This window comes from Osmerus eperlanus, chromosome 20, assembly GCF_963692335.1.
Source record: "Osmerus eperlanus chromosome 20, fOsmEpe2.1, whole genome shotgun sequence".
Lineage (NCBI taxonomy): Eukaryota > Metazoa > Chordata > Actinopteri > Osmeriformes > Osmeridae > Osmerus > Osmerus eperlanus.
This window is the reverse complement of record NC_085037.1, coordinates 14,126,239-14,150,738: the sequence shown is the minus strand read 5'-3', so window position 1 is coordinate 14,150,738 and position 24,500 is coordinate 14,126,239. Positions and strand designations below refer to the sequence as shown.

Sequence of the window (24,500 nt, the reverse complement as noted above, 5' to 3'; positions counted from 1 at the left end):
GGCAGGGCTGTGAGACAGGAGGGAGAGAGAGACAGGCTGGACTGGGGGCAGGGCTGTGAGACAGGAGGGAGAGAGAGACAGGCTGGACTGGGGGCAGGGCTGTGAGACAGGAGGGAGAGAGAGACAGGCTGGACTGGGGGCAGGGCTGTGAGACAGGAGGGAGAGAGAGACAGGCTGGACTGGGGGCAGGGCTGTGAGACAGGAGGGAGAGAGAGACAGGCTGGAATGGGGGCAGGGCTGTGAGACAGACAGGAGGGAGAGAGAGACAGGCTGGACTGGGGGCAGGGCTGTGAGACAGGAGGGAGAGAGAGACAGGCTGGACTGGGGGCAGGGCTGTGAGACAGGAGGGAGAGAGAGAGAGACAGGCTGGAATGGGGGCAGGGCTGTGAGACAGACAGGAGGGAGAGAGAGACAGGCTGGACTGGGGGCAGGGCTGTGAGACAGGAGGGAGAGAGAGACAGGCTGGAATGGGGGCAGGGCTGTGAGACAGACAGGAGGGAGAGAGAGACAGGCTGGACTGGGGGCAGGGCTGTGAGACAGGAGGGAGAGAGAGACAGGCTGGACTGGGGGCAGGGCTGTGAGACAGGAGGATTCCCGGTGCTTCTCAGAAACATGGAGGCCTCGACATCTGTGTCAGAAGAGATAGAAGGATGTAGTGCTCCTAATCATGTGTCTTCTCTACCCGGCTCTGTATGCACACACACACACACACACACAGGATGACGTACTGCAGCCGGCAGACCACAGCCCTCGCTGACTTGACTCAACACACCCCAGAATCCAGTAAAGAACTGACTTACACCACACCCACACCACACTGACAGGCAGCCTGCGCTCTCTCTCCTCCCGCCACTCTGCTTCCGCTCATCCATCTGTTCCTGTGTCTCTGTACGTCTCTCTCTCTCGTGTGTGTGAGGTGTGTGTGTGTGGTGTGTGTCTAGAACCGTCTGCTGGCATGGCGGAGCTGGAGGGTCTGGAGTTTGGCAAGTCGGACTTTGTCCTTTTGGACGAAGTGAAGATGGAACAGTTCATGGAGAACCTGAAGCTGAGGTAAGACCTGAAGCTTCTAGCGGGTGTGGGGGGGGGGGGCAGAAGGCTACGTATGGTTACACTTTCATGGTTACGCTGTCATGGTTACCCTACACAGTAACAGGGTTTGTCAAGTCAAAAATGGGCACTGAGTTTGTGTGCTAAAAGAGGGTTTGTGGTTTGATCTAAAAGTTGTGTCATGTGAAGTATTTCCCCTCGCAAACTTTGTATTTCCCCTCGCAAACTTTGTCCCTTAGTTCTTAAGAGTAACTTAGAAACTCTGTCTCTTAGTTCTTAAGAGTAACTTAGAAACGTTGCAATGACGCTGTTAACCCTTGTGTTATCTTCGGGTCATTCTGACCCATCAGTCATTGTGACCCACTGTCGTATTGCGACAACTTTACCGCATACAAAAAAAAAGTGAAGCATTTTCTTTTAATCTTGGGCTGTCTCAGACCCCCCACATTGCAAAGGTTAAAAGAAAATTATTTTTATTTGTTTTTGTATTGGGTAAAATTGGGTAAACACAACGATGGTTCGTTACGAACCTTTGGGTCATGTGACCCGAAGGCAGCACAAGGGTTAAGGGAGGCAGGGAGGGGAATGCAAACAGGAAAAGATAAAAGATGAGTCACAGATGCTTCGTTCTTAGCTGTTCGTTGTTACTGGTTTCCGTATGAGTTTGAAATCCTCATGTGCAGTGATCACCATAGAAACCTAAAGCCACAGATGAACACGTGCATGAAGCATGTCAGCATCCGATTCGCTGGAACCATGCTGGTTTCTCTGCTTACTAGTTTCTGTTTTAGGCACTGCAGTGACACATTTGGGTTTGACTTAATCAACTTCATGATGACATTATAATGACATTACGTAATCTATTTTAGACTCAGTCTCAGTGCATCTGTTAAAATAGTTTCTTTGCATCTCTCAGTCTCTCTCACTTATTCCAACAAGTAGCTCTCAAATGATTCCCCCCCTTTTTCACCTGTGTGTGACAAGCCAGACACATTTGAACCACTTGCAAATTGCTGAAGTTTGAACTTGTGACTTCACTGTCACTTTTGCTTTCTCTGTGAAACTGTCTGTGAGCTTCCACTCCCCCAGACTGTTTAACACTGAGGTGGTTTCACATCACTTCCCAGCACTGTCTCCTGTTAACACTGTAACTGCCATCATGGCTGACATTACTCTAGTGTCCCTCCTGCAAACACTAGTCATCACGTACTGTCTGAGCAGACCTAGACACAGCAAGCTGGACAGACTAGTCAGGTACAGCAGATGTTACAAGAGGAAGCTGTAAAATGAGCACTCCTGTGATATCGCCCAGCATGCACTTCTGCTGACAAGGTGCACAACGCCTTCTCTCACACCAGACAGATTTGTTTGGAGAATTGTTCAGTTTTTACACTGTTATCCAGTGGCCAGTAAGTCACCTCAAGATTACAGGTTGCGCCCACCTAACCTGTTAAATCAATACCAGTTGAGGAAGTGACACCACCTTCTACTTCCTGTTCTCACTACTTTGCCTCTCACTTCCTGTCCTTGTGGGTGTCACTGAGTTGGAGGTTTGACTTATTTCTTCTGGGATGTGGTAAATATCTATTTATATGTAAACACAACATGTGGTCTCTACATTTAGTTCGATGAAACTTAATAATTCACTTGTATATGAGTAAAGGAAAAATATTTAATTATACTTTGTTAGGAACTGTCAGGAGTTTGTCAATGTTAATATGGCAAAGTTTTCTGTTACAATTAAAAACCTAGAATTAAAACTTTTACATAGACAAGATGCTTAACTGACAGAATGAATGTGCCGTGTGTGTGTGTGCAGGTTTGAGAAGGGCCGTATCTACACCTTCATAGGAGAGGTGGTGGTCTCAGTCAACCCCTACAGACTCATGGACGTCTATGGCCAGGATGTCATCGACGCCTACCGCGGCCGCGAGCTCTACGAGAACCCTCCTCACCTGTACGCAGTCGCTGACGCAGCCTATAAAGCCATGAAGAGGCGGGCCAAAGACACCTGCATCGTCATCTCTGGTCTGGAGCACCTCAGCGCTTTCTTTCATTTTTATAGATTTTGATGTTGACTGTTTATCTCTCTGAAGATCAGTACCTCACCTGCTCTGAGATGAGATCAGAGTTGACTCCATTCACCACCTTACATCAGCTCCCTCAGCTGTTTGTCTCAATGTAAAAAAAATCCCCTCGTCAGGTGGAGCTACAGTATATCTAAACCTTCAGATGAATTCTCTCAGATGGTCAGGTTGTGTATATGATATCCATACAGTATGTGTATCAGTATTGTGTGTGTGTGTGTACAGGTGAGAGTGGAGCAGGAAAGACAGAGGCCAGTAAGTACATCATGCAGTACATCGCAGCCATCACCAACCCCCACCAGAGAGCAGATGTTGAGAGGTGAGAGGTTATACTCCTCATCAGAGGTCCTGTCATCTGTGCACCTTTCACCCTCTGCTCACGTCCATGCCATCCTGTCCCCCAGCGTGAAAAACGTGTTGCTGAAGTCCAACTGTGTTCTGGAGGCGTTTGGAAACGCCAAGACCAACCGCAACGACAACTCCAGCCGCTTTGGCAAATACATGGACATCAACTTCAACTTCAACGGCGACCCTACTGGAGGCCATATCAACAATTACCTGCTGGAAAAGGTGAGAACAGCAACAGGTGAACTAAATAAAAAAAAGAGAATGAATGAATGGATGGATGAATTTGTGAAAGTTTCACTGTAAAGACATAATTAGAAATAACCACTTTTACACGGTGTAACTGTGTGCATTCTCTGCATCCAGTCTCTGGTTTGGAGTTCAGGTGTTCTGGTATCTCCTCACCTGTATATTCTTAGAAGGTTCCCTCTCCCTCTCCCTCTCCCTCTCCCTCTCCCTCTCCCTCTCCCTCTCTCTCTCTCTCTCTCTCTCTCCCTCTCCCTCTCTCTCCCTCTCCCTCTCTCTCCCTCTCCCTCTCCCTCTCCCTCTCCCTCTCCCTCTCTCTCTCTCTCTCTCTCTCTCTCTCTCTCTCTCTCTCTCTCTCTCTCTCTCTCTCTCTCTCTCTCTCTCTCTCTCTCTCTCTCCAGTCCAGGGTGGTTCAGCAGCAGCAGGGAGAGAGGAACTTCCACTCCTTCTACCAAGGTACTCCTGTTACACCTGCACCAGTCTGGTTTAGAGATGTTTGTGATGCCTAGGTAGACAGTGCCCCTGAATGGAGCAGAGAAAGTGATGTCTGCTGCTGATGTGTGTTTATGCAGCTGCTGCGTGGCTCCTCTGAGGATGTGAGGAGGTCTCTGCACCTGAAGAACGACCCTGCTGACTACCTGTACACCAGAGAGGGGGCCGGGTCTGTGGTGAGTTAGTTCATGCTAATGCTACTACCAATGCTCCATAGTGCTTCGCTAGCAGCTGGGTCTGTTTGAGTTAGCTTAGAATCATGCTAATGCTAATACTGATGTCTCAGGCCGCAACACCAGTAAGTATTGTCTTCCTGACCTCTCTTCACCACCTGTCGTCGTCACCAGACGTTCATCAACGACCGCTGCAGCCACAAGGCTGTGCTGAGCGCCCTGAAGGTGATTGGCTTCTCAGAGGAGGAGATCAGCTCCACCTACAGGATCCTAGCTACCATCCTCCTGCTGGTGAGTCACTGTCACCTCCCTGTCCTGTCAACTGCCTGTGGAGCACAGCACTACTGTCCACACCACTAATCAACAGTAGTGATAGGTTATATTATTGTTCATAATCAAACTACCTACGGTACAAAATTAATTGCTAACACCATTCTGAAACAGTGAACCAGTGAATGTCATTGTGGCTTGATTATATGCGTCTCGTAACTCTGAAATCTGCCGCCCTGTGACCACAGGGCAACATGCGGTTTGAGAGTGACGGTGAGAGCGTGCGGGTGCTGGGCGTGGACCCGGTCGACCACTTGGCTGAGCTGACCAGCACCGAGACAGCCGATGTCAGCCGGAGCCTGCTGTACCGTGCCGTGGCCACCGGGGGCGGGGAGGTCATCCTGAAGGGACACTCCGAGACGGACGCCTGCTTCGGCAGGGACGCTTTTGCTAAAGTAGGCTACCCCTCGTCTCCAGATGATCTGTTTACAGTAAAGGCATGGATGTAGCAGGGTGTCTTTCTCACACTATCACTTCTCTCTCTCTGTGTGGTTCAGTCTCTGTATGAGCGTCTGTTTGGGTGGATCGTAGGCCGCATCAACACTGTTATAGAGGTGAAGGACTACGACCCAGTGCTTCATGGGAAAAACACAGTGATAGGAGTGCTGGATATTTACGGCTTCGAGATCTTTGAAAACAACAGGTGAAACCTTTTATCAAAGCAGGTGCTATGATTATGAAAATCAAGGAATTGTGAATTATGAAATCCAGAAATATTCAGGACGATGAATGTGATACAGACTGACACCTTTCTTCTGATGTTGATGTTGATGATGATGATGTTGTTGATGTTGAGGATGTTGTTGAGGATGTTGTTGATGATGTTGTTGATGTTGTTGATGTTGTTGATGTTGTTGATGTTGTTGTCCAGCTTTGAGCAGTTCTGTATCAACTACTGTAACGAGAAGCTGCAGCAGCTGTTCATAGAGCTGATCCTCCGGCAGGAGCAGGAGGAGTACGAGAGAGAAGGAGTCACCTGGCAGCACGTGAGCACACACAGGCTAGCACACACACACCCACACTAGCACACACACAGGCTAGCACACACACACAGGCTAGCACACACACACCCACACTAGCACACACACAGGCTAGCACACACACACCCACACTAGCACACACACAGGCTAGCACACACACACAGGCTAGCACACACACACCCACACTAGCACACACACAGGCTAGCACACACACACAGGCTAGCACACACACACCCACACTAGCACACACACAGGCTAGCACACACACACAGGCTAGCACACACACACCCACACTAGCACACACACAGGCTAGCACACACACACAGGCTAGCACACACACACACACACTAGCACACACACAGGCTAGCACACACACACAGGCTAGCACACACACACAGGCTAGCACACACACAGGCTAGCACACACACACAGGCTAGCACACACACACCCACACTAGCACACACACAGGCTAGCACACACACACAGGCTAGCACACACACACACACCCACACTAGCACACACACAGGCTAGCACACACACACAGGCTAGCACACACACACAGGCTAGCACACACACAGGCTAGCACACACACACAGGCTAGCACACACACACCCACACTAGCACACACACAGGCTAGCACACACACACAGGCTAGCACACACACACCCACACTAGCACACACACAGGCTAGCACACACACACAGGCTAGCACACACACACCCACACTAGCACACACACAGGCTAGCACACACACACAGGCTAGCACACACACACCCACACTAGCACACACACAGGCTAGCACACACACACAGGCTAGCACACACACACCCACACTAGCACACACACAGGCTAGCACACACACACAGGCTAGCACACACACACAGGCTAGCACACACACAGGCTAGCACACACACACAGGCTAGCACACACACACCCACACTAGCACACACACAGGCTAGCACACACACACAGGCTAGCACACACACACCCACACTAGCACACACACAGGCTAGCACACACACACAGGCTAGCACACACACACCCACACTAGCACACACACAGGCTAGCACACACACACAGGCTAGCACACACACACCCACACTAGCACACACACAGGCTAGCACACACACACAGGCTAGCACACACACACACCCAGGTTAGCACACGAACATGCAAGCACACATACACATACCCACGCTAGAACACACACACAGGCTAGCACACACACACAGGCTAGCACACACGCTAGCACACACACGTTAATACACTCACACACTAGCACACATAATTCTAATGGTCCTGTACTTGTATGGCATGGTATGGCATACAAACTTGAAACACACACCTTACAGATTCCCTCCCCCTGCCCAGATTGACTACTTCAACAACCAGATCATCGTGGACCTGGTGGAGCAGGCTCATAAAGGCATCATGTCCATTGTGGACGAGGCCTGTCTGGGTGTGGGCTCCATCACCGACACTGTCTGCCTGGAGAGTATGAACACCAAGCTGGCACACCACCCCCACTACACCTCCCGCAAGGTACCACCCCCTTACACCACCCCCACTACACCTCCCGCAAGGTACCACCCCCCTACACCACCCCCACTACACCTCCCGCAAGGTACCACCCCCCTACACCACCCCCACTACACCTCCCGCAAGGTACCACCCCTACTACACCTCTACCATGTGGCCAGTAGAGGGCATGGTTTTCACAATCTTAGTTCATCTCACCATAGTGTCTCTACTCAGAGGTCATAGCTGCATGGCGGTGGGTCTACAAACCTCAACTTCTGCATCTGTCCATTTATATCTCTCATGCTCAGTCTGAACTCTCATAGTTGTTATGTGTTTACCTGCTGATGTTTACCTGGAGGCTGATGTTTACCTGCTGATGTTTACCTGGAGGCTGATGTTTACCTGCTGATGTTTACCTGGAGGCTGATGTTTACCTGCTGATGTTTACCTGGAGGCTGATGTTTACCTGCTGATGTTTACCTGCTGATGTTTACCTGGAGGACGTGTCTCTGTTCCTCTGGTGTAGCTGAGCCCCACAGACAAATCCATGGAGTTCCATCGCCACTTCCGTATCCGCCACTACGCAGGAGACGTCACGTGAGTCTTTCTGTCTGTGTGTGTGTCTGTGTGTGTGGGTGTGTGTGTGTGTGTGTGTGTGTGTGTGTCTGTCTGTGTGTGTGTGTGTGTGTGTGTGTGTGTGTGTACATGTGTGTCACCAATCCTCTCCCCAGCTTAATATACCCTAGCCTTTCTCTGTCTCACTCACACTCCACCAGCATCACACAGGCTCTGACCTACTTTGATTCCTAGCTCTCCCTTCTGCTGCTGCTCTCTTCCTCCTCCCTCTCTTCCTCCTCCCTCTCTTCCTCCTCCCTCTCTTCCTCCCTCTCTTCCTCCCTCTCTTCCTCCTCCCTCACTTCCTCCCTCTCTTCCTCCTCCCTCTCTTCCTCCCTCTCTTCCTCCTCCCTCTCTTCCTCCTCCCTCTCTTCCTCCCTCTCTTCCTCCCTCTCTTCCTCCTCCCTCACTTCCTCCCTCTCTTCCTCCTCCCTCTCTTCCTCCCTCTCTTCCTCTTCCCTCTCTTCCTCCTCCCTCTCTTCATCTTCCTCCCTCTTCCTCCTCCCTCTCTTCCTCCCTCACTTCCTCCTCCCTCTCTTCCTCCTCCCTCTCTTCCTCCCTCACTTCCTCCCTCTCTTCCTCCTCCCTCTCTTCCTCCTCCCTCTCTTCCTCTTCCCTCTCTTCCTTTTCCCTCTCTTCCTGCTTCCTGCTGCTAACATAATTTCAGTAAGTCATATCATCAGCACAGGTGAAAGTGTGAACTAGTTCTATCCAGGTGAAATCACTCTGTAATTCTGATTGGATTTTAAGAGCAGATTGACTGCTGTACAAGAGGGGACTATTTGCATATATTGAAAATGTTCACCCCCAAAAAGCTTGAAAACCACTTTAACCTTCTTAAAACCTTGTGGACCTCTTTGTGACTTGTTACATTGGTGGAGTGGTCTTTGTATTGATGGGGGTCCAGTATATAAAAGTGAACTGAAGTTTTAAAGTATCTCTCTCCCTCCCTCTCTCTACTTCAGATACTCCATTGAGGGCTTTTTGGACAAGAACAAGGATCCTCTCTTCCAGGATTTCAAGCGGCTCATGTATAACAGGTGTGTGGTGCTGCACCCCCTCAGATCACAGCAGGATGATCTACACAGCTGGGGAACTGGGTTACGCTTTAAAATGAGTTTCCACCACATCACTTGTCACAGTCCTTACTTCTCTCTTACCCAACTTAATCTTTCCCTCACTCTCTCTCATGCTCTTTATCTCTCACTATCTCTTTCTTCTCACTCTTTCTCCCTCCCCTCTCACCCTCTCTCTCTCTCTCTCTCTCTCTCTCTCTCTCTCTCTCTCTCTCTCTCTCTCTCTCTCTCTCTCTCTCTCTCTCTCTCTCTCTCTCTCAGTGCTGACCCAGTGCTGAGGGAGATGTGGCCTGACGGTCAGATGAGCATCACCGAGGTGACCAAGAGGCCCCTGACCGCAGCCTGCCTGTTTAAGACCTCCATTGTGGCCCTGGTGGATAACCTGGCCTGCAAGGTGAGGTCTGAGGATGCCCTAGCCCTAACCCTAACCCTAACCCTAACCCTAGCACTAGCACTAGCCCTAGCCCTGCTACTAAGCTGGAGGTAGACACACACAGACAAGACAGTTGCAGCCTTAGTTTGGATGTTTATGTTTTTAAAAAACAATAAAGATTTGCAGCAATCTGCAGATGAAGAACTCCAGACCACACTGTTTTGGGAGATTTTACTTCTGGCTTTGTTGACGTAAATCCTAGAGTGTTAAACACAAATCTGCTATTCATATATCTTCCTTTTATTTTAAAGGGGGTAAATAAGATAAATCCTTGTTGCCTGGCAACGGCTGTCAAATGAAGGCCGCTTGGGGCTCCTTCCTGGTGTGCAGCCAGTCAGTGATCAGCTGTGACACACTTCCTCCCTGCTCCCTTCCCTCCACCACTCACTGCTGTCTGAACCTGCCTCGCTTCACCTGGGGCTGGGGTTGGGGCTGGGGTTGGGGCTGGGGCTGGGGTTGGGGCTGGGGCTGGGGTTGGGGCTGGGGTTGGGGCTGGGGTTGGGGCTGGGGCTGGGGCTGGGGTTGGGGCTGGGGTTGGGGCTGGGGTTGGGGCTGGGGCTGGGGTTGGGGCTGGGGCTGGGGTTGGGGCTGGGGCTGGGGCTGGGGTTGGGGCTGGGGTTGGGGTTGGGGCTGGGGTTGGGGCTGGGGTTGGGTCTGGGGCTGGGGTTGGGGCTGGGGTTGGGGCTGGGGTTGGGGCTGGGGCTGGGGTTGGGGCTGGGGTTGGGGCTGGGGTTGGGCTGGGGCTGGGGTTGGGGTTGGGGCTGGGGCTGGGGCTGGGGCTGGGGTTGGGGTTGGGGCCTGTAGGAAGCTGTAGGAAACCCTCAGGGACAGGACTGAAACAGACAGGACTGTTTTTCTGGGTCATGTTGAAGGACTGGCTGCCCTCCTCCTCAGCCTGTTGGGACACCTGTGCTGAATCAGGACAACCCCCTGTCCTCTCACCCTCTCCCTCCTCCCCCCTGTCCTCTCACCCTCTCCCTCCTCCCCCCTCTCCCTCCTCCCCCCTGTCCTCCTCCCCCCAGTCTGAATGTCCTGTGATTGGTCCTGTGTGTGTTTAGGTGCCGTACTACGTGCGCTGCATCAAGCCTAACGACATGAAGTCCCCGGTGCTGTTTGACGCGGCACGATGTCAACACCAGGTGGCGTACCTGGGCCTGCTGGAGAACGTCCGGGTCCGCAGAGCCGGCTTCGCCTACCGCCAGCCCTACGCTCGCTTCCTGCAGAGGTACCGCACATCCTCACACACACACACCTGATCCGCCAGCCCTACGCTCGCTTCCTGCAGAGGTACCGCACACACACACAAACACAATCACACACACCTGATCCGCCAGCCCTACGCTCGCTTCCTGCAGAGGTACCGCACACACACACAAACACAATCACACACACCTGATCCGCCAGCCCTACGCTCGCTTCCTGCAGAGGTACCGCACACACACACAAACACAATCACACACACCTGATCCGCCAGCCCTACGCTCGCTTCCTGCAGAGGTACCGCACACACACACAAACACAATCACACACACCTGATCCGCCAGCCCTACGCTCGCTTCCTGCAGAGGTACCGCACACACACACAAACACAATCACACACACCTGATCCGCCAGCCCTACGCTCGCTTCCTGCAGAGGTACCGCACACACACACAAACACAATCACACACACCTGATCCGCCAGCCCTACGCTCGCTTCCTGCAGAGGTACCGCACACACACACAAACACAATCACACACACCTGATCCGCCAGCCCTACGCTCGCTTCCTGCAGAGGTACCGCACACACACACAAACACAATCACACACACCTGATCCGCCAGCCCTACGCTCGCTTCCTGCAGAGGTACCGCACACACACACAAACACAATCACACACACCTGATCCGCCAGCCCTACGCTCGCTTCCTGCAGAGGTACCGCACACACACACAAACACAATCACACACACCTGATCCGCCAGCCCTACGCTCGCTTCCTGCAGAGGTACCGCACACACACACAAACACAATCACACACACCTGATCCGCCAGCCCTACGCTCGCTTCCTGCAGAGGTACCGCACACACACACAAACACAATCACACACACCTGATCCGCCAGCCCTACGCTCGCTTCCTGCAGAGGTACCGCACACACACACAAACACAATCACACACACCTGATCCGCCAGCCCTACGCTCGCTTCCTGCAGAGGTACCGCACACACACACAAACACAATCACACACACCTGATCCGCCAGCCCTACGCTCGCTTCCTGCAGAGGTACCGCACACACACACAAACACAATCACACACACCTGATCCGCCAGCCCTACGCTCGCTTCCTGCAGAGGTACCGCACACACACACAAACACAATCACACACACCTGATCCGCCAGCCCTACGCTCGCTTCCTGCAGAGGTACCGCACACACACACAAACACAATCACACACACCTGATCCGCCAGCCCTACGCTCGCTTCCTGCAGAGGTACCGCACACACACACAAACACAATCACACACACCTGATCCGCCAGCCCTACGCTCGCTTCCTGCAGAGGTACCGCACACACACACAAACACAATCACACACACCTGATCCGCCAGCCCTACGCTCGCTTCCTGCAGAGGTACCGCACACACACACAAACACAATCACACACACCTGATCCGCCAGCCCTACGCTCGCTTCCTGCAGAGGTACCGCACACACACACAAACACAATCACACACACCTGATCCGCCAGCCCTACGCTCGCTTCCTGCAGAGGTACCGCACACACACACAAACACAATCACACACACCTGATCCTAGATCCCGTATATGTTTCCCAGGTACAAGATGACCTGTGAGTACACCTGGCCCAACCACCTGATGGCCTCGGACCGCCTGGCAGTGGAGGCCATCATCACGCAGCACGGTTTCCATGACGACGTAGCCTACGGACACACCAAGCTGTTTGTGCGGACGCCCCGCTCTCTCTTCACCCTGGAGCAGGAGAGAGCGGCCCTCATCCCCATCCTGGTGCTGTTCCTGCAGAAGGTAGCGACACCTAGGGGTCGGGGTGGTCAGGACGGCAGGTTGACAACAGGCAGGGCTGCTGTTAGACAAGCCTAGACGTGTGGAGATGGATCTAATGTGTCCGTCTGGAAACCCCCGCATCATTCGCATGCTACTCAGACTTCTTCATCAGGAAAGGACGTTTTTAGTTTCTTCTGTCTAGTCAGGAGAGGAGAGCTACAGTAATGAAGCTGCTGAAAACCGCTCAGCTTTTTCTCTTGACCCACTTTTGATGAACTCTCAGCTGGCTGGTCTAAACTGAAGCTTCACTCTGGACCCTGAACCAGAGATCGCAAACATCTATACCTCGTCTGTCCCTGTGTATACCTCCTCTATACCTCCTCTATACCTGTCTGTACCTGTCTATTCTTGTCTGTAGCTGTCTTCACAGGTGTTTATTGGTCCTCCCCTCCCCTCCCCTCCCCTCCCCTCCCTCCAGGTGTGGCGGGGTGCTCTAGCCCGGAGGCGGTGCAGGTGTATGAGAGCTGTCTACTCCATCATGGGCTGCTACCGGCGCTACAAGGTGAAGGCCCACTTCTGGGAGGTGGAGCGTCGCTTCGCTGGCGTGCGCAGCATGCCGGACTACGGGGGGGGCGTGGAGTGGCCGTCGCCCCCCGCCGCCCTCGCCTGCTTCCACTCCATCACCAAGACTCTGCATCGCAGGTCCGTCACTGTGGTTACCTCACCAGAGGGCGCCGATCACTTCCCCTCTTGAATTCTCCGCATGGTGACATAGTGTGTGTGTGTGTCTGCGCGTCTGTGTATCTGTATGTGTGTGTGTGTGTCTGCGCGTCTGTGTATCTGTATGTGTGTGTGTGTGTCTGTATCTGGGTGTCCAGGTGGAGGGCTCGGCAGGTGGTGAAGAACATTGCTCCGTCAGACATGGCGGAGGTGCGGGCCAAGGTGGCGGCGCTGACGGCGCTGGCGGGGGAGAGGAAGGACTGGGGCTGTAGCCGCATCTGGGAGAGGGACTACCTGGGCAGTGTGAGTCTAACACTTACTAACACAACAACTAGTTATTAAACACGATATCCACAGAGCCAAGCGTTACACAACAGGGACGAGCGGTATTTCTGAGTTCCACCAATCAGATGCCTGGGAGTAGTTCTGAGAGTCTGGAGGAGACTTCAGTGTGACACACAACAGCTCTCTCCAGCCCCCCCCCCTCCTCCCTCCTACCCAACCACCTTACCCCCTCCCCCAGCCCTCTCCTCATCCTTGCCCACCCTGGTCCATCTCTCTCCCCCCCTCTCCTCACGAGGGAGGCCTGGGGGTGTGACCACACCAACCACACAACGTCAGCTGCAGGAATGTTCCAGCAAGCAGAGCCCATGTGACTGATGTGACTCCAGGAGTCTTCCTTCCGGCGTCTAACGTCTCTCACCCTCGCCTCGCGCCGGGGAGTTACTGGGTCGTTACTGGGTTATTACTGGGGAGTTCCCGGGTCATTACTGGGTCGTTACCAGGTCATTACTGGGGAGTTACCGGGTCATCACTGGGGAGTTACCGGGTCATCACTGGGGAGTTCCCGGGTCATTACTGGGGAGTTCCCGGGTCATTACTGGGGAGTTACCAGGTCATTACTGGGTCGTTACCGGGTCATCACTGAGGAGTTACCGGGTCATCACTGGCGAGTTACCGGGTCATCACTGGGGAGTTCCCGGGTCATTACTGGGTCGTTACCAGGTCATTACTGGGGAGTTACCGGGTCATCACTGGGGAGTTACCGGGTCATCACTGGGGAGTTCCCGGGTCATTACTGGGGAGTTCCCGGGTCATTACTGGGTCGTTACCAGGTCATTACTGGGGAGTTCCCGGGTCATTACTGGGGAGTTCCCGGGTCATTACTGGGTCGTTACCAGGTCATTACTGGGGAGTTACCGGGTCATCACTGGGGAGTTCCCGGGTCATTACTGGGTCGTTACCAGGTCATTACTGGGGAGTTACCGGGTCATCACTGGGGAGTTACCGGGTCATCACTGGGGAGTTCCCGGGTCATTACTGGGGAGTTAGCGGGGAGTTACCGGGGCGTTGGAGAGGGTATCTCCTGTGGTGTCAGTAGGCAGGTCCAGCCGTCTCCGTAGGTAACAGCTGGTTGTGTCTCAGGTGAGAGACTCCCCCCAGAGCAGCTCTGACTTCCTGCGAGTGTCCAAGGAACTGCGGGCCAGAGACCAGTTCAGCCAGGTCCTGTTCTCCGGAAGATGTCGGAAGGTAGACTAAGATCTGAACACCACGCTGGTCTGCTTCCCTCCTCTCCATGTGCTCTCTCCAGCTGCTTCCCTCCTCCCCTCCTCCCCTCCCCTCCTCCCTTTCTCCCCTCCTCCCTTTCTCCCCTCCTCCATTTCTCCCCTCCTCCCTTTCTCCCCTCCTCTTCCTCTTCCTCCCCTCCTCCCCTCCCCTCCTCCCTTTCTCCCCTCCTCCCCTCCCCTCCTCCCTTTCTCCCCTCCTCTTCCTCCCCTCCTCCCCTCCCCTCCTCCCCTCCCCTGGTGTTAAATGAAGGCGTTGAAATGTTAGTTTGGTTTCATCTGAAGTTGACATGCAGGAGGTTTGGTATGAAGTGTGACAGCGTGTCTTGAGGGAACCACTTTCTGTCTCAGGTGAACAGGTTCAATAAGAACACAGATCGCTGTCTACTCATCACAGAGACACACATCTACAAACTGGACCAAAAGAAGCAGTTCAAAGTGTTGAAGAAGGTTCCTCTAGACGATGTGAGTACTGACTCAGAAGAAACACACACACACACTCCTAAACTCATATGCAAACACACTCCTAGGGGGGAGGGGGAGGGGGAGGGGGAGGGGGAGGGGGAAGAGGAAGAGGAAGAGGAAGAGGAAGAGGAAGAGGAAGAGGAAGAGGAAGAGGAGGAGGAGGAGGAGGAGAGAAGTGTTTGACCTAAATTCCCTGGTTCCGGTGAGGGAGCGGAGTGGTACTGCTCAGTGCTGTGTGTGAGTGTGTGTGCGTGTGTCTGTGTGTGAGTGTGTGAGTGTGTCTTGAGTCACACTGCGGCAGTGTCTGCAGTCTGGTGGCTGATCTGAGAAACTGGATCAGAGATCTCAGAGTAGCAGAACTGGGGAGAGAGGATGGAGAGAGGGAGGGAGGGATGGAGAGTGGGAAGGAGGGATGAAGAGAGGGAAGGAGGGGAAAGAGAGAGGGAGGGAGGACGAGGGGCTAGAAAGGGTAGAATGAAAAGTGGGATGGCTGCAAGTTGGAGAGAGAAAGGTGTAGTGGATGAAGGGAGAGAGGAGGTCTATGTTCAGACCTCCTCTCTCCTCTATGTGGTGCACAGCACGGCTGTGCTGTGTGGTACATATCTGAGGAAAACAAATGAAGCAGCCTTATGTAAACACAGCCATCAGGACATCTTGAAGGGATTTAGAACAGAACACAAACAAGCCACGAGGAACAACAGACATCACACTGCCCTAGCAAAACCCAGCCCCCCAGCCTCCACACTCAGCCCCCAGCCCCCCAGCCTCCACACTCAGCCCCCAGCCCCCAGCACTCACACCCAGCCCCCAGCCCCCAGCACTCACACTCAGCCCCCAGCCCCCAGCACTCACACCCAGCCCCCAGCCCCCCAGCCTCCACACTCAGCCCCCAGCCCCCAGCACTCACACCCAGCCCCCAGCCCCCCAGCCTCCACACCCAGCCCCCAGCCCCCAGCACTCACACCCAGCCCAAACACCAGCGCTCCTAGACCTCAGCTCCTAGGCAGTGCACAGAAAGGACAGGGTCCCATGTTGGGGAAGGATTAACCTGGGTTCATCCTCACAGCTGTAAGAGGCTTAGTACCCAGTCAACTCTCTCTGTCTCTGACTCTCTCTCTGATTGTCTCTCTCTCTGACTGTCTCTCTGTTTATCAGTCTGTCTGTCTGTCTGTCTGTCTCTCTCTCTCTCTCTCTCTCTCTCTCTCTCTCTCTCTCTCTCTCTCTCTCTCTCTCTCTCTCTAACTGTCTCTCTGTTTATCAGTCTGTCTGTCTCTCTCTCTCTCTCTCTGACTGTCTCTCTCTATCTGTCACAGCTGGGACATAATGACCCCACCCCCAACACACACACCCACACACACCCACACACACCCACCCACACACACCCACACACCCACACCCACACACACCCACACACACACGTGCAGCATAATTACATACACACCAGACAGAACTAATCCTAATAAAAGGGAACTAATAAAAGGGAGTCAGATGGCTGAGCGGTTAGGGAATCGGGCTAGTAATCAGAAGGTTGACGGTTCGATTCCCCACCAGGAAAAATGACGTTGTGTCCTTGGGCAAGGCACTTCACCCTACTTGCCTCAGGGGGAATGTCCCTGTACTTACTGTAAGTCGCTCTGGATAAGAGCGTCTGCTAAATGACTAAATGTAAATGTAATCCTCTGACGTCATTCCTATCCTACATCTTCTTCTGGGTGGTGCATGAACATGCCTGATCATAGTCAGACACACAATATAGGTTACTGTTTCTCTCAAGCACCTTTTGTTTAGACTTTAAACTATATGGTAACCCAATTATACAATATAGATACTGTATATACCCTCACAACTGTACACATCCAATACACGTAAGTAATAATAATAATAAGTAATAGTAATCAGTAATAAAACCTAAACTATATGGCAATCCAGTTGCACTATACATTCATATTAGCTTTTATAAATATACACATCTGTCAATCACTGTCAGCTGTGTGTGTGTGTATTAACCAGGTTACCAGACTGAGTGTGTGTGTGTGTATTAACCAGGTTACCAGACTGAGTGTGTGTGTGTATATTAACCAGGTTACCAGACTGAGTGTGTGTGTGTGTATTAACCAGGTTACCAGACTGAGTGTGTGTGTGTATATTAACCAGGTTACCAGACTGAGTGTGTGTGTGTATATTAACCAGGTTACCAGACTGTGTGTGTGTGTAATGTATCACACAGGTTAGCGGGGTGAGCGTGACCAGCGGTGCAGACCAGATGGTGGCGCTCCACACCTCCTCCCAGGACGACGTGCTGCTCTGTCTTCAGGGGGGAGAGCTCCGCCCCCTCCAAGACCGTGTCGGAGAGCTGGTGGGAACACTGGTCGACCACTTCACACGGTCAGTACTGGTTATAGTCAGTAGTGGTTATGGTCAGTACTGGTTATGGTTAGTAGTGGTCATGGTTAGTCGTGGTTAGGGTTAGTAGTGGTTATGGTCAGTACTGGTTATGGTTAGTAATGGTCATGGTTAGTAGTGGTTATGGTCAGTAGTGGTTATGGTCAGTACTGGTTATGGTTAGTAATGGTTAGGGTCATGAGTGGATAAGGGAGTGGAAAGATGTTAAGTTAAGACATGATCTCTTGTCCCTGTTCGCTGGAGTCTATTAAAGTAGCGTAACAAATAGTGGAGGTGATTTGAGGTGATTTGTCACTGTCAGTGTTCTGTAAGGATGTTTTATGACATGAATAAACAGTGTGAAGTGATTCAGTCTGGTGACATTTATCACTCCCTCATATGAAGAGGAGTCTTCCTGCATGTGGATCTGAAACAACATTCATCACTGTCACCACAATCTGGACAACTAGGCCCACTACTGTGTGACTGTGTGTTTGAACAGAACTGAAACAGCATTGTTCTAAGTTGATTGGTCCTGAGCTCCAGATCCAGTCAGGACCATGAGGGTTAGGGTTAGGGCTACCAGGACAGAACTCTTACATAAAAAGAGACAATCATCAGGTGGAGCACTGCTCAACAGCTTGATGTCTGATTGGCTGACGTGTAGAGCTGGGCGATATATTGAATATTAGTGATAATATCGCAATACTTTTGACGACGATGTAAAATGTGAAAATATAGTTTTTTGCTTTTTTTTGCTGGTCCTTGTGTTGCTTGTGTTTTAAGATCACCATCTGGCTCCTCTGTGTTCACATACACACACAGACACACACACACAGAAACACACAGACACACACAAACACAGACAAACTGAAAATTGCACTCGCACATGCACTCTCTTTTGGTCCTGTCACATAAGGACCTCTGCATGAATAGTTCCATGTGACGTCCATTTTGTCAAGTTGCAAGTACCATGTTATGGCAACTGCTTAAATGTGCAAATGCAAACATATCGAGATATATATCGAATATTGTAAATTTTTTGACAATATCGAGATATCAATTTTTTGGATATATCGCCCAGCCCCACTGACGTGTACAGTACTTCCTGTATACGTCACAGGTGGTTTCCAGGTTAGTTTCCATGGTGACTGACAGGGCTGTGTGGTGCAGCTCAGAGGCATGTCTGGTGTCCAGCATGTTCTCAGAGCCCAGCGTCCCCCTGGGGAGGGGGGGGGTAGGGGCTCAGGAGGACGGCAGCTGGGCTGGGGGTATCTTTCCTTGCTTCTCCTCCCCCCCTCTTGGTGGAGCCATCTGGGGTGAATGTTGTGAGCAGCTCTCAGACAAAGTCTTGGGTTAGGGGTGCAAGTATGTGTGAAGGGGGGAGGGAGGAGCTGGGCGGATGACAACACACACACTCTCCCCACCTGCCTCCCCCTGCTCTGAGTCTCCAGACAGGGGAGAAGGACAGTGTTCGCATGCAGCCGTCAGGACGGTTCGGTTTGGAACTCAATGGAGTTATTGTAGAACTCTGCCTGCCCATTTTCCTCTGTCTCTCTCTCCCTCCCTCCCTCTCTCTCTCCGTCTCCCTGTCCCTCCCTCCCTCCCTGTCTCTCCCTCTCTCCCTCCCTCTCCCTGTGTCTCTCGCCTCCCAAAGTCAGACTGTGGTGTGGTATGTTCATGGCTGACTGCCTCAATTCTGACCAGTGGTGGAAGAGGAATCTCTGCTCTGCTCAAGGTCAGTCAGTAACAAACTGGAAGCTCTTCTCTTTTCTGAACTCACTTTACTTTTTAGGTTGTGAAAGGTGTCATCTGCCTGAAATATCCTCTCCTCCTCTCCTCTTCTCTCCTCCTCCTCCTCTCCTCCTCCTCCTCTTCTCCCCTGCTCCCTCAATGGCTGTCCTGGATGCACTTGTCTGCGTTGTGAGAAGCCGTCCACGGAGCCACTACAGAACAGGAGCAGCTCTCCTCACCACTCCTCTCTCCATCATCCCTCTTTATCTCTCTCCCTCTTTCTATCGTCCAGTCACTTTCCTATTCTGCTTTTCTCTTCTTCTCTCTGGGCCTCATGTACGTACATTCGCAAACGTAGCATTATTAGCGCCATGGCCAACCCGCATATTGTGCACGCTGTGATATTTCAGTTTACGTCATATTTACGAAACCTGCAGGTCATCGGGTAATCAGCGCCTTTCTCCGCCCACTATACCGTATATTGCGAGCATTTAAACGTGCAATTGAATGGGCCTCCTTCTCTCTTTCTATCATGGATCAGCCACCAAAGTCAAAACAGCGATGACTGTTTGAAATGATCCTGATGCCAATATTTGTAATGTAGCGAAGAGTTTAACAACTGCTGGAATGTTAGTTAGTTAGGGTTAGTTAGGGTTAGGTTTAGTTAGGATTAGTTAGGGTTAGTTAGGGTTAGTTAGGGTTAGGGTTATTTAGGGTTAGGGTTAGTTAGGGTTAGGGTTAGTTAGGGTTAGGGTTATTTAGGGTTAGGGTTAGCAATGCGTTTGCAATGAGAAGTTTTTCACGTTTGCATCAAACCTATCCCCTTCCTTAGGGCCAGATTTCACAGACAGTCAGACTGAACCTCCGGCCCTGTCAGCACCCGTCCCCCAGCCCTCCCCCCTCCTCCAGCCCTCCCCCCTCCTCCAGCCCTCCCCCTCCCAGGTCTGCAGGAGGAGGGGTCAGATGTTCCTTAGGAGGACATGCAGCTCATCACATGATACTGCACAGTCTCTCACACCAGCAACACAGCAGCCAGTAACTATAAAAACCAGCATGAAAAACAAAAAGTCATAATCTCAGAATAGTTTCACTTTAATGAACCCAGTGCGTGTCTATCCACCTGTGTGGGTTATTCTTACGGTTATGGTTAGTAGGGGATAGGGGAGTGGAGTTAAGATGTTCTCTTGCACCCGGCCTCTAACTGCCTCTACCCTCCGCACCACTTTGGGAGGGCACAGATGCTGCCGTTGCCCCAGCGATGGTTGCCAGGCAGCGGAGGAAGTGCTAATTAACATTGCAGGGCAAATTGTAGGCTTTTGAGGTGGTGATGGTTGAGGTGGTGTTGGAGGGGGGGTGGTGGATTGTGGGGCCAGGCAGGGAGGAGGCCTGAGGATGTGAAGGTGTCAGACTGCAGATGAGTGAGAATGAGTTCTGCACCCTGGGTGATGTTCTCCTGGAGGTCTGACAGGTTTTATTTTTAGTTTCTTGTTGTCGCCGCTGGGTCTGAGTTATAGGAACCAGAAAATGTGAGAAGTCTATTATATCTTATATTCTCAAAACTTTTGTTTCCTACCATCAAAGTGAAGTTTTGCTCAGGACACAGTTGGACTGAGAAAACTCATGTTGAATTGTCATCCATGGTGCTGATCCTTTGTTGCGTCTCTGTGTGTGGGGGGGAGGGAGGGGGGGAGGATGGCTGTAGCATGGCCAGGGTTCCACAATACTTAAACACTTTGTCTCTATTCGTCAGTCCTTCTTTTTCCTGACTGACTCTAGAGCGCTGTGATCTCTCTCTCTCTCTCTCTCTCTCTCACACACACACACACACATACACACACACACACACACACACACACACACACACACACACACACACACACACACACACACACACACACACACACACATGGTGTCAGTGTCAACATATTTTCTCTGCAGATCCCCTGCTCCCCCTCTCCCTCCGCACCTCACTCCTCCCCCTCCTCTAAGCATGCTGCAGTTTTCCACACTGAAGTTGCCCCAGCATTGGGTTGCATTGGCCTTTTGCTGTGGATTAGCTCCAGCCAATCAGTGTTGAGTTAATTATGGGGGAAGCCAGGCAGGAAGGCAGGTCTCTGGGAAGGGGGACAGCTGAGGGGGGCGGGGGGGGGCAGCTGAGGGGGGCGGGGGGGCAGGAAGTGAGGCTGTCCGGGGGGGGGGCACAGTTGTCAGGGTGTCAGCTGACCTCCATGACACACAGACACGGTCATCTGAACCCTGTCACCTCTGACCTCCATGACACACAGACACGGTCATCTGTTCTGTGTGTCTCTATCTTCATCAGGGCTCCTTGGGAATCCTGTCTGAGGTGATGATGAGCCTTGTACTTGAGAGAAGGAGGAGAGGGAGAGAGAGAGAGGAGAGAGAGAGGATGAGAGAGGAGAGAGAGGATGAGAGAGGGAGGAGGAGAGAGGAGAGAGAGAGGAGAGAGAGAGGAGAGAGAGAGGATGAGAGAGGAGAGAGAGAGGATGAGAGAGGAGAGAGAGAGGATTGCCCTCACAGATCATCTTCAGCTGACAATGCAGCACAGCAGGGCCACCTCCCCTCCCAGTTGTCTGACAGGGTGTGTGTGTGTTACCAGGGTTACCAGGGACAGGGTGTGTGTGTTACCAGGGTTACCAGGGACAGGGTGTGTGTACTGTACCCCTCGACAGGTGGATGTCTCTCATCCTCTCTGGAGCGATTGACCTAATGACCTTGGGTTGGCTTGTCAATGCTGTTCTGCTGCTGTTTGAACTACTGCCATTACGCTTACATCTTTTGTGTTCATGTGTGTGTGTGTGTGTGTGTGTGTGTGTGTGCAGGGGGAGGAACACTCCTCTACCAGTGAAGGTGTGCAGCTCTGTGCTGCAGGTGCACATGAGGGGCAGGCCCAAGAGCGTTACCGTGGAGACCAGGGCCGGCCAGACACACCCTGACTTCCGCAAAAGCCGAGACGGATTCATCCTCCTCATCCCCTCCACCTGAACACCCTCATCCCGTCCACCTGACCACCCTCATCCCCTCCACCTGACCACCCTCATCTCCCACCAAGCGTACCTCTGGACCAGACCAGTCAGGACTGGCTCAGCTGGAGAGATTCCCAGCTCCTCCCAGCTCCTCCCCCCAGCTCCTCCTCCCAGCTCCTCCCAGCTCCTCCCCCCAGCTCCTCCCAGCTCCTCCCCCCAGCTCCTCCTCCCAGCTCCTCCCAGCTCCTCCCCCCAGCTCCTCCCAGCTCCTCCCAGCTCCTCCCCCCAGCTCCTCCTCCCAGCTCCTCCCAGCTCCTCCCCCCAGCTCCTCCCAGCTCCTCCCAGCTCCTCCCAGCTCCTCCCCCCAGCTCCTCCCCCCAGCTCCTCCTCCCAGCTCCTCCCAGCTCCTCCCAGCTCCTCCCAGCTCCTCCCCCCAGCTCCTCCTCCCAGCTCCTCCCAGCTCCTCCCAGCTCCTCCCAGCTCCTCCCCCCAGCTCCTCCTCCCAGCTCCTCCCAGCTCCTCCCCCCAGCTCCTCCTCCCAGCTCCTCCCAGCTCCTCCCAGCTCCTCCCAGCTCCTCCCAGCTCCTCCCCCCAGCTCCCCCCCCCAGCTCCTCCCCCCCTCCCTCTTCTCAGGAGTCGTACCCCTCTCACACTGTGTGTCAGAGCAGGAGAGTGGTGGTTGGACAGACAGACAGACAAACATTCCATACATGATGATTTTTTATGATTTTATGTGTGTGCACTTTTTAAAAGGCAATGTAAACATTACACCTTGCTATTATTCAGGTTCCCTTGAAATGTTTTATTTTTGTTATCATGTATTTAGCAGAGAGATCTGTTTGTCATCCTAATGAGAGCATGCATTTTAAACTAAACGGGGTTAGGGTTAGGAGTAGACCTTAAGATTTATCTGAAGACAATATAAAATAAACTATAAAACCTAATTTTCTACTTTAATTTACTTTGGGCAATATTCTGTACATTATTTATGACACTTTTATAAGCTGGGGTACAGGGTGATAAACGCACAGCCTCTTAAAGCACTGTGTTTCCCTCCTTCACCTCGCTCTCTCTCTCTCTGTGTCTCTCTCTGTGTGTCTCTCTCTGTGTGTCTCTCTCTCTGTGTCTCTCTCTCTTTGTCTCTCTCTCTCTCTGTGTTTCTCTGTGTGTCTCTCTCTCTGTGTCTCTCTCTTTGTCTCTCTCTCTTTGTCTCTCTCTCTCTGTGTCTCTCTCTTTGTCTCTCTCTCTTTGTCTCTCTCCCTCTCTGTGTCTCTCTGTGTTTCTCTGTGTGTGTCTCTCTCTGTGTCTCTCTCTTTGTTTCTCTGTCTCTGTGACTCTGTCTCTGTGTCTCTCTCTTTGTTTCTCTGTCTCTGTGTCTCTGTCTCTGTGTCTCTCTCTTTGTCTCTCTCTCTGTGTCCCTCTCTCTCTGTCTCTCTCTGTGTCCCTCTCTCTTTGTCTCTCTCTCTGTGTGTCTCTCTCTCTGATTCCACACTGACAGGCTCCCTGGTGGGTCTCCTGCCCTTCACCCTCTCAGCTCTCATTATGTGTGTGCGGGGGCATGTGTGTACAGAACGACAGATGTGCCTTTGCGTGAATGCTTGTCAATTCATGATGTGCACATGCGTGTCTTTCTATCCTGTGAATGTGTTTTTGTGTTTTCCCGTTCCTACGTGTGGGTAACTGGGTGTACGTGCGGCCTAGTTCTGACGGACAGCCCCCCTCTTCAGCCCCCCTCTTCATCCCCCTCCAGCCCTCGTCTTCATCCCCCTCCAGCCCTCCTCTTCATCCCCCTCCAGCCCTCCTCTTCATCCCCCTCCAGCCCTCCTCTTCATCCCCGTCCAGCCCTCCTCTTCATCCCCCTCCAGCCCTCCTCTTCATCCCCGTCCAGCCCTCCTCTTCATCCCCGTCCAGCCCTCCTCTTCATCCCCGTCCAGCCCGCAGGCTTCCTGGTCTTAGTAACCACATCATCAGACAAGGACAGAGCACAGCAGGCTGCAGACTGCAGCACGGCAGACAGACTGCAGCACGGCAGACAGGCTGCAGCACGGCAGACAGGCTGCAGCACGGCAGACAGCCTGCAGCACGGCAGACAGGCTGCAGCACGGCAGACAGGCTGCAGCACGGCAGACAGGCTGCAGCACGGCAGACAGCCTGCAGCACGGCAGACAGGCTGCAGCACGGCAGACAGGCTGCAGCACGGCAGACAGCCTGCAGCACGGCAGACAGGCTGCAGCACGGCAGACAGGCTGCAGCACGGCAGACAGACTGCAGCACGGCAGACAGGCTGCAGCAC

At 52.6% G+C, this 24,500-nt stretch overlaps 1 protein-coding gene across 1 annotated transcript; it reads left to right on the top strand.

Moving 5' to 3' along the window:
* Positions 1 to 808: 808 nt before the first annotated feature.
* On the top strand, positions 809 to 22,639 carry myo1g (myosin IG). Its single transcript, XM_062445844.1, has 23 exons — positions 809 to 1,050; positions 2,867 to 3,075; positions 3,360 to 3,453; positions 3,539 to 3,704; positions 4,127 to 4,189; positions 4,298 to 4,393; positions 4,565 to 4,681; positions 4,909 to 5,115; positions 5,218 to 5,363; positions 5,592 to 5,706; positions 7,072 to 7,242; positions 7,748 to 7,818; positions 8,802 to 8,876; positions 9,174 to 9,306; positions 10,404 to 10,570; positions 12,168 to 12,375; positions 12,833 to 13,056; positions 13,233 to 13,377; positions 14,500 to 14,604; positions 14,991 to 15,104; positions 17,332 to 17,489; positions 22,064 to 22,222; positions 22,269 to 22,639. Exons 1-23 carry the CDS (start codon positions 956 to 958, stop codon positions 22,270 to 22,272), a joined length of 3,042 nt encoding a protein of 1,013 aa, XP_062301828.1. The 5' UTR covers positions 809 to 955; the 3' UTR covers positions 22,273 to 22,639.
* Positions 22,640 to 24,500: the final 1,861 nt, after the last annotated feature.

Bases quoted from the DNA above. Each gene is read 5' to 3' on its own strand.
- myo1g (XM_062445844.1), top strand. From the start codon at position 956: ATGGCGGAGCTGGAGGGTCTGGAGTTTGGCAAGTCGGACTTTGTCCTT. The intron at 4,682-4,908 runs GTGAGTCACTGT...CTGTGACCACAG, and splicing joins TAGCTACCATCCTCCTGCTG to GGCAACATGCGGTTTGAGAG. The intron at 7,243-7,747 runs GTACCACCCCCT...CCTCTGGTGTAG, and splicing joins CCCACTACACCTCCCGCAAG to CTGAGCCCCACAGACAAATC.